Here is a 15,343-nt window from a genome sequence, read left to right as displayed (position 1 = left end):
TACCTAAGAAACATCCCCTTGGAAGACCACATCACTCATTCACTTTCCATCAAGCTTGCCATTTACTGCTGCTACACAAACATGAGTAACAGGAAAAAAACACAAACAGAAAAAACCCACCCCATCCAACCAACAAGCAAAACAAGTATGGATTTATTCTGAAACAAAGCAAAACCAAAACCCTCTCCTTGACTTTGAAGACCAAAGACCACCACCTCTACTGACCACCCCTGTGCTTAGCTTCTCTCTTCCTATTGTATCTCATTGCCTGCCATCTGATGAAGGCAGTTTAACTCATGGAAGACAAGCTTGAGGACCAGAGCTTCTTTAGGAGTTTCCCCAAAGCAAACCAGAGCCATCCAGTCCAGATTCCTACCACCACCACCTCATGTCTGCTGTTTGCTAGTCTGCCTGTTGTGCAAAAGCTTTTCAGTTGGTATCAACAAGTGAGAAGGCAGGAAAGTGAGTGGAAAAAAGACAGACACAAAGTGAACTGTATCCTCAATTCTCTACACATGCTTGAGCATTAAGATGAGCTTTTGAAACACAATTTTACTGCAGTTCCACAGTTTAGGGGCAAGTCCAGCCCAGCCACAAACCAAAATCTTTTAATTGAGCTTTTATTAGACCTATAAATACTTGCAAGATTCAAACAGTGGTTCTCAATCGGAATTCAATCCTACCCAGCCACTGATCAGGAAACACCTCTTCCCATCCGTTTTCCACATCTCCATCTCCTTGCTCTGCACACTCCAACCAAAAGCATTCAATCATCACAACGACTTAAACCGTGGAAATTTCACTAATGGAAACAGTGGGGGAGCTTCAAGAAGAGCAGCACAAATAGCACCTCAGCCGTTATCAGAACTTCGCTGTCAAACTGCAAGCACAACAGCCTACCAGTTTCTGATTACTCCTGGGAAACATTCCTTACTCTGTCATTACAGTCTGAGTAATGCTACCTTCCACAGGCGCTTCAGAGGCTATTAACTTCCACATCGCCAGCTCTTCCATGACATCTTAATCATGTGAGAGGATCACAGGTATGTGCTTTACACACAGGATGAGTAGAACAGTGATCATAATTTCAGAAATGCAACAAGACAACTCCCTCTAAAAAAAGCCCATGACTCCTCTGACGTCTATATTTAGTGGTCAGCATTTGCTAGATGTTTCTGTGACCTGCACAGTGGGATACTCTGCTAGTGAAGCCAACATTAAACCCAAGTTCAAGACTATAACATTCTCTCTTCTGCATGAACATAGCCATTTTGGTCCACTGAACATTCAAGCCTCGTTCTGCAAAACTACAGGCAGGGTTTGGTTGGGGTTTTTTGTCCTTTTCCCCTTCTAGTTCTAAATTAAGCCAGATCCAATCTTCAGTAACAGTGATTCCCTTCAACAGATGTGAGGATGCTGACGGAGCAGGAGAGCAGACACCCCATTCTTGTCCACAGTGCAAACAGAAAGAGGATTGCTTGGCAGTTGAGAGAAGCCTGCACTTTACACCCACTCACCAGGCAGCTCGCCAGCTTCGCTCGGGGATGGAATTAAAACAGGATTTAACCAGGCAGGCAGCCTGACCTCAGGAGTGTGAACTCCCAGACACAGAGTCATTCCAAGTGTCACAGTGGTGCTCCCAAGACAGGGCACCCGAACAGCAGTGCCCGAGGAGCAGAAGATCCTGCATTAGGTGGCATGAGAGGTGGCGAGGCAAGGAGGTGACACTGCAGCACTGATTCATTCGACATCACACTCATCAGCAAAGTGCTGCAGCAGAAGCAAGCAGTGCTGGAGGGCACACCAGAGGACACTGCTGTACATGGAGCTCCGGAGGTCCCGGGGGACAGCAGGAGGCACGTACACAACATGTGGATTAGCAGCTAAAGGCTCCGTGTCGGGAAAGGGTGATGGTGCACAGAGCACAACAGAACATCACAGCCCAAAAGCCATGGTCCTATTGATCACAAGGACTTTCTATACAGCAACAACAGAACAAGGCTGTTGTTACCTGGCTCTCAAGACCAGCCCAGGGTGACTGACCATTAAACCGAGAAGTATTTGTTCTGCCACCCATGCCTTAATCCATGTGCACAAGAAAATCTGCACTGCAAGGACTCCCTGTTCTTTGTCTCCAGCAGCTCCAGGCGATACAGTCACCCCAGCAGAAGTATTGCTGGTGAGTCTGTACTGCACGAGGTAAGCATTACTGGCAGCTCAGCCTGAGCCGATGAGTACAATCAGCCAACTTGATAAAAAATTATGGGAAGCAGACCCTCAGGTAAGGTAGGCTGAGCCAGAAACTTAGAAGCACAGTGCCCTGCATGCTTCCACAACCAGTCCATCCTACCCGTGCAGAAATTGGGGGAAAAAAGCCACAACAAACCAAACAAACCCCAAAACACCTGATACCCACACAAGCACACTTACAGCTAGGCTGCTTTAAGAAGCAAGCTCAGATCACAGCACACAAGAGGAGAAAACATGCCAGTGAAATAATCCTTCTTCCCACCTCATGCAGGAAAATGCTTTCTAATATCCAAAGTGTTATTTATGTCCAGGAATAGCAGATTTTCTGCTCTAGCACCAACACAGCCACATGTGAGAGCTTTGGTTGTCACATATTCAACCAACCTTCCTGAGGCAGCTGGCACAGCACAGGGAAGAAAACATACCCAGAACCTCCCTTAGCTACACTCATTTACAAACCCACTTCCAATGCTGGCAGAAGCTGTGTAGTGCACAGTGCTCCCAGGATCTGACAAGTTCAAGAGTTCCCTTCCTGCCATTGAATCCCCTTAGCTAATCAAGCAGCCTCTGATCACAGATTCAATGCCCCGAGTCACAAAAGAAACCAAAGCAAGTCCCACACACCAGCCCACACGCTGCTAAGCTTTTGGTGTCAACAAGCGTGAAGAGCTGAGCTGATCCTCAGGGTTTCAGAAATCAGTTTTCCAAGAAACTTCATTTCCAGACCAAGTCCTCATCCAGCAGAAGCCATCACTTGTATCCTTGTTGTCATTCATTTCCACCTTGAGGAACATGAATTATTTATCTGTCCCCAAAGTAAAGACTTCTGGTATCCAGATGTCCCTCTAGACTGCTGCACTTCCCTTGACTGCTGCAGTCTGGAGACCTCAAACCAGCTGAGGGGTCAGGGATTGCTCAGGAGCAACTAATGTACTCTATATATGGTGGAATACAGTTTTTACTTTATGCCAAACATCCCCTGTGCCTAGGAGATGTCCATACCACAACTCCATACAGACACTAAACAGACAGTACTTCTAAAAATGCAATACAATATGATTTATCCCCTTTTTGAGCAGGGGCTCCTAGACTATTCACAGTACCTCTCATTAATACTTGAGCATATAATAATGGGAATATGCATATTTCATTTTGCGAGCCATTCTCATGTAATGATGCTGCTCTTATGACTCCAGTAAGGGGATCTATAAAAGTCCAGACGCTGCACTTTTATTCATTAAACATTCACCAGTATCATTTATTCCTAGGAAGCTTATTTTGTCATTATTTATGAACAAGTATCAGAAAGATCTATAAAATGAGAAGGAACACTGCAATTTTCCTGGATTTGAAGGATAGAATAAGTGTGACAGGGCAAGAGCTGCTGCCAGTATTAGGTATCAGAACTGCAAGTGTCTGTCTGGGGCAAATCCAGCATTACATCAAAAATCTTGAGTTTTTTTAGGCCTGGTTAGCATTAGCTTTTAACCAGGAAAATGCAAATGAAAGCATCATTGGGTGTAATCACTTGCTTACAGCCTCTGTGGTTTTGGCAACCATTTCCTTGTGTGTAGGGAACATGTGAGTAAAAGTTAAAGTCACTGTTGACAGGCAGTGCAGAGGAAGGGACAACACAAAACGCAACAACAGACAAAGCTACAGGGCAACATTAAGATTCACAGGAAACATTTTTTCCTTTTTGCTCTTTGATGTTGTAATACAAGAATAAACCTCTCGAGTTTTAGAAAGTAAGGGCTCGGTTAACTGCAACCATCACATTTTTGAGGGTAAATATATACGCAGCTTTGAATGAAGCAACTGATCTTGTATCAGAGGAACAAGGTGAGTAACAAGTAGTCTTTTCCACAAAGCCAGGAAAGATGGGCAGAAGCCAGCCTTCCACAGCACTGCACTTGTACCTCTGCAGAAAACTCACTGTCATACAACTCCTAAGCAGGCTCAGAGCAATGCCAAGCACTCAGACACATACACACAGAGCCTATGTGGGTAGGCTGCATCAGGCTGTGTCTGATGACCGATCATCTCACACCACAGGAGACTCCACACCCTGGTAGCACTACATAACATCCAGTCTTACCTAAGTCGTCTCATTTTGTCCAATAAATCAAATCACCCAGGTCACACAAGGACTCTGACAAAGCTGGTAACCAAATATATACCTGGGCAGGCCTCAGCCCAGGACCATTCTCAAGTTCCTGTCTCATGGTAGTTTCTTGCTCATATCTCACCAGGCTATACTGCTATACGGGTAATTTAACTAAAGCTCATTTGCCATCACATAAAGAGAAAAATGCATTGCTGCAGTGATGAAATCACTGCTTTTGCAGGAAATGTCTTTAAGCTGCTTCCTACCCAGTAGTTACTTGAAGCAGGGAGAGGAACAGAACACAAACAAAGGTTTTGAAAGATGTGCAATAAACAAATCCAGCAGCATAATGCTTCATACAAACACAGACTCTAGAGGAAGCACAGGAGCAGCCACTCGCTCCCTCAACTGAAAAGTTATTAAGTAAATTTAGAAGGTACAGAGGAGAATAAAGACACCCCATGAGATCTAATGCCCCAAGTGACTTGTGCCTTGAGGGAACTGCCCCAGCTCTGAGCTGCTCTGCAGCACACTTCAGGCCGAAGGCAGTCACTGCTCTGCAGGATCAGCTCTAAAGGGTGTTTCAGACACAATGCACAGCTGGCCTCTTACTCAAAGGATATTTCCAAGAGCCAATCCCGTTCCCAGCAGCCTTTCCTCCCTCACAGAGCAGCCTGAAATCCGTCACATCCACCTCTCGCCAAAACCACAGCAGGCATTAAACACTTTCCAAGGGCTGCCCCCCTACAGCACCTTACCATAACCCCCTGCTCTGGCAGAGGGGGGCATAGTGGGTGACACAGCCCTGGGGGGCGGCAGCACGGGGTGACAGGCAGACTACAGCACCCAGAAGGCATTGCGAACAGGCTGCACCAACCGGCTGGGAGACTCGTGTCTGGGGTGACGCGGAAGCCACCGGAGCCAATCCATGGGAGAAGGAGGAATGTCAACAAACACGGCGGCCTGCAGGACACGTGATACCCGGGACAGGGCAGGCAGCGCTAGATAAGCCACCCCAGAGACTGGGGGGCCAGCAGTCACGCAGCCCTCACTCACAAAATATCAGATCTTAGGGTGGCACAGGCTGTACCGAGTCCCACATGCCAACCCCTCCATCCAGGGACAGGAGGGGCCCATTTCAGGCTTTTTAAAAAGCATCCCAAATATCAAACAAAAGGTGCCCCATGACCCAACAGGATTTTCTAACTAAAAATTCAAGGAGAAAAATGAGAGCCTTTGGATAACTTGGGTTTCAGAGCGGATCAGTTTGAGCCCCTTAGATTAGATCTTGAGAGCTGACTTTGAAGGAAAAAGCAACTGTGGGAAACCACAATAATCTAAAAACGTCTGATGCAATTTTTAACACTTACTGATTGCCACAAGGACAAGAGAAAAATGCAAATTAAAATCCTCTGGAACTGAGGACAATCATATGCTACAAAGTCATGCTCACACTATTTTCATGGTACCTAAGAAAAAGAAGTTTTCTTAGGGAGTGTATCCAGGCCAGAGAAAGAAAATAAAAGGTAGGCATGCCAAGAATAACTACTGTAACTTTTATTTCTAACACAGAACTTACAAGCTTCCAACACAGACATGTTCACCCCACATTGCATTTCAACATCCTGGGAGTAGGAGCTCTCACCTCAACTCCCAACTGCATAAGAGTTCTGTGGTCCAGATAACAATTAATACGTGATCTGCTCAGCAGTGTCTGTATCTTTCCTTAACTTGTAAGAAGGCTTTTTTTCCCCAGAATACACATTTGATTAAAAAACATCTGCTAAAAACTGAAATTCCACAAACTCATTCAACCTCTCCCCAATCCAGGATGCTTTGACATAATTGAATGTATTTACCTGGAAGTCGTACAAGGCAACGATGTTTTCATGTTTCAGTTCCTAGAAGAAGTAACACAAAGACCATAAGCCAGGAGCAACAATGGGCATACAGAACAAAGACTGAAGAAAACAAGACAGTCTCCCTTTACCTTTAGTATTTTTATTTCCTTGCCCAGCAGAGTTTGAGATTTTGCAAGGTTCTTCTTGTTAATGCATTTCACAGCTACTTCCAGGTCAGGTTTCTGAAAGAGTGCATATGCAATTCAAAGATAAATGTAAATTAATGGTGAAATTTACATTAGGATAAGCAGCCTCTTAAAAGGTTACAAGTATTACCGAAAGAAGTGTCTCACAGCACTGGTAAAGGCCTCTCACTTTATATCCCAATGCCTATCCCTCACTTGTTCAGACTTGCCCTTTGCTGAATTATGCTTGTCAGCCCAAGGAGAAAAGCTCAAGGTTTGGGGGTTTTGATACTACTTTATATGACGATTATCCTCTTATTTAATCACTAGAAATAAACGCACTGTGGGAGCCATGGCTTATCCCAAGCCCTAATGATGGAAAATCCACTGCCGGATTGGCTTCAGTTTATTTACCAGTAAGCCGTTTCCCCTCCTCTTGGAAAAATTAAGTGGAGAAGGACAAAACTTCCCACATACACACAAAGCAACAAAGCAGGAGCCCTCTGAACGCTTCATAGACAGCGGGGGGGGTGGGGTGGAGGTGTCTTTTTAGCCTGTTTTCAAGGTAAGGGCCGCTTTCGGTGAGCAGAAGGTCTCTGTGGGTACCTCCCCACCGCAAGGTGAAGGCACCTGCCCGGGGCCCGCTGGGACACGCGCCTGCCGCCCAAAGAAACTCCGGAGATAACAACAATAAACGACAATAAACATGTCTCCCATCTCCAGCGCTGCCCCAGACCCCGGGGCTGATGCCCAGGCTAAGAATAGCCACCGCAACCCAACGGCGACGGGGTGACCGGGACGTGGTGTCCAGCTCGGCCCAAACCTACTAATAAAAAGGAAAGGAAAAAGAACAACAAGAAGGGATTGTTCACCTCTTTGTGCCTGCCTTTGAAAACGACGGCGAAGGCTCCGTGCCCGATCAGGTCCTTCCTGCTGAACTCAAACTTTCCCACCGTCTCCATGGCGCTGCGCCGGGGGTCCCCGGAGCCGGCGGGGAGGCTGCGGCCGGGACGGCTTCAGAGCTGAAAAGGGACGAGGAGGAGGAGGATGGCGGCGGTGAAGGAGCTGCCTTTAAAGCAAACTAAACCTCTCCCAATCCAAACACAACGGGGCACCCTCCCCATCGCCCCCCCACAAAGCGCAGCCAGGGCCGGGGGCCGGCTGATGGGGCAGCCTCTCTCCTATCAGCCCCCCTAGAGCTCAGTGCCGGCCGGGCTCCTCTTCCCCACCTCGCCCTCGTCCATCGGCTGCCTCTTCCCGCAGAACGGCCTGGCGCTGGTCATTGTCAGAGGCTGGGCAGAAGTTGGCTGCTCAGCAGCGGGCCTTCCCCATCTCCTCCTCAGCACAGCCCGGCGCCGCTCCTCCGGCAGCCGCTTCAGGCGGGGCTCCCCATGCCGAGCCCCGGCCTCCCCCGCCTGGCAGGCGCGGCTTCGACGACAGTCCACCTTAAGCGCGATCCACCTTAACTCCTAGTCCACTTTACGGGAGTGGTCCACCTTAAACCCGAGTCCACCTTAAGGGCCGCTCTCCGACCCCCGTACACAACGAGGCCGGGGGATACCGCGGGGGTCCCACCGCACGGTGCGGGCCGGACAAAGCTCTGTGAGCGCGGAGCGGAGCGCAGGGCAGCGCAGAGCGAGTGGCGGCCGCAGCGCAGGCGCGGTGATGGGGGAGACGGTGGCCGCCACCTGAGGCGGGGGGGGAGCCGAGCCCGGCACATTTAAAGGCGCCGGCACTGAGTCAGCGGGTGCGCGGCCCCGCGTGCCCGCCGTGGTGCCAGCCGATGGGAACGGGGTGTGAGGAGGGGAGAATTCTGCCACCCCGCGCCTTTGGGGTTGCTCCCAACAACTAAAGGAATGGGTCCATTTAAGTGAATGTTTAACAGTTCACCACAGGAGCAGAGACAGGGCGCAGCTGTGATGAGGCCCACCACCTGCAGCATCCCTTTGCCTCCTCCCCAGGATGGCCCCTTCTCCACACACTGCAGTGCCAGAGGCCATGGCTCCTGTGATGGAGCAGACCAGGCCTCCAGCATGCACAAGGAGCGATTTGGTACCTCCATTGAGCTCTACTCCAAGAAACGTTTACAGCCAGCCAGTGCTGGAGCTCAACATGAAATCAGTGTCGTGATGAGAAACCTTTCCCAGTCTGGCAGTGAGTTGCAGCCATCCTCAGCCTATTGCTGGGCAGTAATCCATGAGCTTTGCCCTGTGGGTATAGGCCTGCAGGTCATTCACTCCACTGCAGGAGCCTCTCACCTGCTCCAGGCTGCCCAAACCCACTCCTGCCAGCCATGGTGGTATCTAGGCCACACGTACACCCAGTCCAGTTCATCTGCACCCTTATCAAAGTCTCCAGAGCAGAACATCATTTCCCAGCGCACATCACCCCTGCTCACACTCAAGTTTGCTTTTTACAGTCACGCCATATCAACACCTACATATTGATGTGTATCAGCACTGCGATACCAAGCACACACTGCTCTTACAGTGCCAGTGGCTGTACAGACACCCAGCACAGAGAGTGCTTGGTATCATGATGCTGAATGTCTGCACTAATCACTGCTCTCAGCAAAAACTAGAACCAAGCAGCGCCTCGCAGCCTTGTTTCATACACAAAAGCAGTGGCTGACTGATGCAGTGTCTGGCCTGTGGTCTGTTGCCCTTGGTTGCTAGATAGCCTGTGTTCAGGTATCATCCTGCGCTTAAGATGTTGGTGGAAAGATGACAGCAAATAGCAGGCACCAATATAAAAGTAGCAAAGCCTGACTGGTAGCAATTTGCATCTCAAACTCCAGCAGTTATTAAATGCTTGGTGGGAACTGTGAAAGCCATAAGGATATTCTTCAGTGGGAATTTGATATCAGCATCTGCTGGAGTAGTTTTTAAACCAAAGCAAGACTAAAAGTACCTTTGTGATTTCAGCAGAAATTAATTTAAAAGTTACTCTTTCTTAAATACAATATACTTAACTACTTGTTTTCCTCCTCACTTCTAGGCCTCTACCATCCGAAAGGTCAACAATTTCAGGCTTGCGTCAATGATCACAAAGAGTTAATTAAAAATTAACACAGAAACTGGTAAAAATGGCAAGCATCAAACTTGCCAAAAAACAAAATATCAAGCTACCTGCCAAATGACAGACACAGGAATTTATTTGCCAGTAGTTAAAAGCTGCTGTCTGTGATGCAGATAACAACAGTTACAAAAGTTAAAGGCAGGAAGTGAAGAAAATGTTCTGAAGCTTTTTAGATGATTTCTAGGCAGGCCAAATCCCCTGTACTCGCTGGAAAACAGCCAGAGCACCATGGTTAGCAAGTGTACTCTTGTAAGAGCTGCAGTAAAATCTCTAGTGACCACAGGTGTTTCTGCCTTTACTTTCCTAGCATAGCAAAGCAGGAGTCTTAGTGCTGGGCAAAAGAGGAAGTTGTTATGACTGCTGTTCACTTAGAGACCACAGTATCACAGTGATGAATGTTCTTTGTTCTGTACTCTGCGTGCTTATTTGTTCCTTCGTGTGCTGTTGGTTGTGGGGAAAAAAAAAGCATTTAACTTAAATTGGTTTTGATTAAACGTGGGTTCTAAGGTAGCTTTCTGCATGCAGCTATGTACAGAGACAGGTGGCAAAAGTCAGCCTCCTCTTGGTTCTGCTGACATTTTTACTCTAAGCAAGCAGGGTTTGTTTTTAAGCAGACTCACTGGGTAGCTGTCTACTGAGTATGTGGAACTTCAAAGTAGCATAAGAATTGTGAAGGTACTCAGAGGTCTCTACAAGAATCAGGACCAAGTTGCACTGTATGACATGCTCTCACATGAGGCATGACACTTGCTTCGAACTAAATTTGTAGCAGTAGTGAGAAGATTTAAAGCTTCTACAGAGATGTAAAAACTTACCCTAGGACCACTAATAAAATGTAATTCCCCTTGACAGCAAATGCAGTTTTGAGGCATTTGGAGTGTGCTCTGCAGACACATGGTATTAGCAAAACATTTGTTTGGGAACAAAAGAGGGCTGAAAAGCTTTTTAATTAAAAGTAGGATTCCTCAGTTTTTTTCTGTGGTTTGCTAATTAAATGCTTATGCTCTATCAATTCTTCCCTGATGTCCAGAATTCAGTGACTACATTTAGGCCAACATCCAACACATGCAAATTCTGTTCTCCTCCCACAGCCTCCCATTCACTAATGAGGAAAGTACTGCCACCAGCACGTATCCATCTACTTCCTCAGATGGAGGCATTAATCTTTGAGGGGACAGAGTATACAGTTCAATTTACTAATGCAAAACAGGAATGGGGGAAGATCTACTGCTGTGATTTATGATGGGTGGAGAAAGATGTAATCGTACACCCAACTGTGGGAAACCTTTGAGTACTTCCTTGAAATTATTCTTTTCAGTTAATGCAACTTTATTCTTTTTTCTAATTCACACAGGAAGGAAAGCAGCAGACAACTGATATCCTGATGACTCAGATGATACTCTTTTCCAATACCATGTTTTAATCAGTAGTCATAAGCATGGCTGTTTCTACCTACAGGAATCTAACAGTGCCATCCTTACCTCTGGGCTGCAGAGGTATGATATAATTATCTCTGACACCACCTCTGTGCTGTGGAATAAAGCTACAGAAGCATGAGGGAATTATGCAAGAACAAACAAAATCAGAATAAAGATTAATTATAAACACAAAAAAATATTTTCCATCTTTTTTTTCTCATCATAGTCCAACCTATCAAATAAATTATGTACAGACCTAACCTGTAGCTCAGGGTACAACTGAAGCTCATGTAGGTACAACTACATTGGTTTTAAGTGAGCTGACTCTTTTACCAGTAACTTGGAACAACAGACAGTTTTGGACTGCAAAACCTAACTTGGAAGCTGAGTGAGTGCTACACAGGGGAGGACTGGTGTATACTGAGCTGCTTGCTGCTGCTGTGCGTACTTTGCTGTAGTTATCAGAACTCCTGTGGACACTTATGTGAGACTTTAGTCCCCTCCTGATATACTCAAAGAGCAAGAAATACCCATATGACTAGGTCTTCTATGACAAGTGACATTTTACATTTGCTCCTATATAGTAAAGACCTGTGTTCTCATGTCCCAAAGAACTGGTGTCAGATGTAACATGTTTCTTGATGCCTTTCTAGACTGTCCTATCTACTTACTACAAGCATCCTCTGTGGGCCAGACTGCTGTGTTTCCCAAGATCCTAATGTTTTCACTTTTCTGGTTCAGAACTCCATCCCAGTGTTCCCCACACCATCCAGTAAGAGATCAGAAGCCTCAGAGTGGCCCCTCGTGAAGCTGAACCACTTGTATCTCCAAGGTGTGGGGGAGCCGTTGGCCAGACAAAAATCACAAAAACCATGTTCTTTCCCTTGCCATGCATCTCTGTTTTGAAATCAAAGTTCTGCTTAATGCAGAGGGAATCTCCAAGGCTCTTCTGTGTAATCTTTATATAACAGCATTTGCCTCACAGACTAAGGGCCAGGAAAACAAGTAAGTGTTTCTGGAGGAAGGGAAATGCCGAACTAAGAGGCTTGGGCACATGAGCAAGATGTGACTGAACAAGTTACTGCACAAGTTACTGCACATGGGCTGAGCCTTATAATTGGCCACACATCTTCTCTTTGCAAGAAATGAATGCTTAAGCATGAAGGTAAGCTTTAACAAGAACTGTAGCGCAGTGGTAGGTATGTAGTCATAAGTAGTGCTGCTGCTGGGCAATTAATTTGCTTCACAGAAATTGATGCTTGAAACATATTCTGGGTATTTCATTGTCAAAAAAGATGGCCAGAGTAGCACAGGAGGAAAGATCAGGTATGGCTTAGTTTCAGAGTACACCTGGATGAAAAGCAGACACTGTTTTCATGTGGATTCTAAATCTGATTCAAATTCAGACATGTTAAGACAGTTACACATCCGCTTTCCACAAACATCCTAATAGCTGAGCATAATCGCCAGTATCTGGGCAGAGCCAACACTAACCTGAGTGCTGGAATTTTTGCCAGATTCATCAGGAAGGAGTGAAGGAACTGAATATGCAGTGCTTGACTGAAAATCAGTTCAGTGGAAGAAATATGTGGAAGGTCTACAAATATCTGTAAATGGTAAAAGTAAATATTAGCCTAGCATTAACGAATAGGAAGCAAGCTGAAGGCTGAATTTAATGGAAAATTAAAATTACATCTTTTAATCATACCCATTTCAGATGTCTGCTAGGCTAGACTCTGGGTCAGTTACAGTAAGGGTAAGACACAGATTACAGAAGAATTGCACCAAAGTCATACCAGGATAAGTGAGTTTTAAACACAGCCATGTTGTGTTGCATTCCTGGAGAGGCTGAACGAGTAGATTAATTTGGAGGCCTGAAAACATGTGTAAATTTACAACAATGGTGTAAGTTATGTCAAGAGTATTTGTTCATATCTCACCAGGGATCTGCAGAAACAGCATTCCAACTCTGTTAAAATGCTTTTATCTGAGAAAGGGAGTGATCCTTCACTCACGACATCCGCTCTTGATCAGTGAAACTAGAGACACTCAGTTAAGTGACAGAGTTTACAACCCTTCACAGCCAACTGTTCTCCTTGTTGCATGCACAGCTGAATTGAAGACATTTAGGTGACATCTAAACATGGGATAACACAGCTGGAAGGACTGGATGTTTGAACAGCTAGAGCAATGAGGTTATTCAAATACCAGTTGCTGGAGCAGTATGGCATTTAGCATCACACAGGAGAGGAAGAATCGCTTCCCATGCACTGCCATAGCCCTGTCATATTAAATTCTGATTTATGCACTCTGTGGGCCCCTTATTGATTAATACTGTTGAGAGATTTAACTAGCCACTGAATTATCCTGGCAGGCCAGGTCTGAGATATTTTAATCCTCCCCTCCCCACACATACACCAGCTCACTGATCAGATTCTATGAATTATTGAAGACAGCATTTTAGCATACTCAGCAAGGTGCCCTGGCAGGGAGCTTCCTAGGTTCCCCTTGCATTTTAATATCAATTGCATTGAAGCTAGTGGCAGAGGATCTGGGCACTAAAGGCTGTACTCAGTGTTCAAATCTGTTAGTGTTCACATCGAGGACCATTAGCTAACCTGCCTATCAAGCAACTGATTATATTACAGTGAGGCTTGCCAATAAATAAGAGTGTCTGCAAATCTCCACCCAGAGCAGTCTGTTTTCAGGCTAATTGGAAGCTATTTCTTGCCAGAACGAGCAGTGCTTATCCATAGATCAGCAGGTATCACCATGCAGTTCCTTACAAGCTGTCATCTCTGTACTGGATGAGAACAGACCCACACTCGCCACCCTCAACCTCCCTCCACATCTGCACACACACATTGGTCCATCCACAAGGCCACTCATGTCAGTCCTGGTGAAGCCAAGGATCAAGTCAACAGGATCTACTACAGCAGTGCCAACAGGGTTCAGCACCAGCCCTTGCTTTGGTGACCTCTATGTTAAAAATAACCACTCACCTCACAGCAGGAGGAAGAGTAGGAGTCACATCCCTTATCTTTCACATCTATGGAGTCATATATTTAGGAGGCCAGAAGGTTGCTCAGCCTTCAGCCTGGGAGTCTCTCCAGATAGGGCAGGGCCAACATGGGGTGAAGAGGGGGCATGACTCATACAAGGGAAACCTTCCAGTTTAAGGACCATCTCCTCCAGGAGGCAGCTGAAAATCCTGGTCAGAAAGAGCCTCTCAGCTCTAGAAAGTCATTCCAAAGCAGTCCAGGTGGGCAGCGAAGTCATATTTATCACCTCGGGTGTCTTTGCCCTTCTCAAAAGCAGCATTAAGACAAAAATCACCTATGAAAGCTAAAATAGTAGAAACCAGGAGTAACTTCCCAGAGAAGCCTGTATCTATCCTGGTATGAATCAGAGGCCTCCTTGTTCTTCCTGCTTCAAAACCTGCCCAATCTGAGAGCAGGTTTAACACCCTTTCCCTGCTCGGTTACAGCAAAGAGCCACAGCAGTGTGCAGGCTTATAGGAATAGACACACCTTCCTCTGTCACGAACCTAGGAAGTCCAAGACCTGTAGCAGCTTAAAAATGAGATTCCCAGGCATTTTCTTTGCATCAGAGCTCTTTCTGGGGCTTAGTGCATCAGCATTGCTGCCCCTGGGGAGGGGAAGCATGGCCAGGAGCACCTCATGCCTGGAACCAACTCACTTGGGATGGCTGACTGCTTCCAGCAAGCTTTTAGCTTCACCTTGTAAAGGGACTGTTAATGAAACTTTCCTCTTTATGACTAACTGGCTTGGAGGTGTCTGTGTTTTCAAGAGGCCAGTAGCATATACCATTTCAAGTAGGCATTAGTCCAGTCAGAGCCTTACTCATCCCTTGTAAAGCCAGGGCAGAAATGATAGTTTGCTTTATTTGCAGCCATGTATAAATAACAGCTATAACAGTGAGGAATATCCACAGGAGATATGACAAGACATAACGAGCTTCAGCAGCAATGAGGAGATATTTGTCTGCCACTGATGGGCTCAGGAGGGGAGCAGGCTGCAAGGGCAGCAGAGCACTGTCCCTGCTGGAGCCTTTCTGGGGCAGGTTGGGTAAACATCTGGAGTGAGAAAGACAAGGTCAAACTGTCGCCTTGGACAAGCAAGCTATGTCATCCCCCTTTGCATGGTTTGTTTTCAGTGTTCTGGTTTTGGGCAAGGGCTGAGAGTTCCTCTCACTAAAAGCCCAAGATGAGCAGTTAACTCCTACCTCAGGCCTTGGAAGTTATCATCCTAGTCCCACTCATACAAACACAAAGATCACTTTGTGGGGGCAAAGCCCTCAGAGGCTCTTCCTCTGGACCTGTTATCAGCCAGCTGACAAGGACAAGCTGCCTCACAGAACTGTAAGATTTGGCACAGGTGCACCCTGCAGTGAGCCTGGTCATTGCTGTGTGCAGCAGCGAGCAGCTGGGGTCTGTACCCGCAT

The 15,343-nt window shown here is 46.5% G+C and overlaps 1 protein-coding gene across 4 annotated transcripts in view; it reads right to left on the bottom strand.

The window, feature by feature from the left end:
• The window catches only part of ULK1 (unc-51 like autophagy activating kinase 1), an 80,366-nt gene extending 72,367 nt beyond the window's left edge, over positions 1–7,999 (bottom strand). For 3 of the 4 annotated variants that reach the window (XM_080628890.1, XM_080628891.1, XM_080628892.1), the window contains exons 1-4: positions 7,613–7,999; positions 7,256–7,405; positions 6,348–6,440; positions 6,217–6,258 (exon numbers count right to left, since the gene is read on the bottom strand). In XM_080628890.1, the coding sequence (XP_080485016.1) occupies positions 6,217–6,258; positions 6,348–6,440; positions 7,256–7,345 (225 nt within the window). In that variant the 5' untranslated portion in view covers positions 7,346–7,405; positions 7,613–7,999. Of the gene's footprint in view, positions 1–5,115; positions 5,139–6,216; positions 6,259–6,347; positions 6,441–7,255; positions 7,406–7,612 lie in introns of those variants that run through there. The other variant, XM_080628893.1, reaches the window with a different exon arrangement.
• Positions 8,000–15,343: the final 7,344 nt, after the last annotated feature.

Source organism: Psittacula echo (assembly GCF_963264785.1).
Source record: "Psittacula echo genome assembly, chromosome: 13".
Lineage (NCBI taxonomy): Eukaryota > Metazoa > Chordata > Aves > Psittaciformes > Psittacidae > Psittacula > Psittacula echo.
Note: the sequence above shows the minus strand (reverse complement) of the source record. Positions and strands in the feature narration are given on the sequence as shown.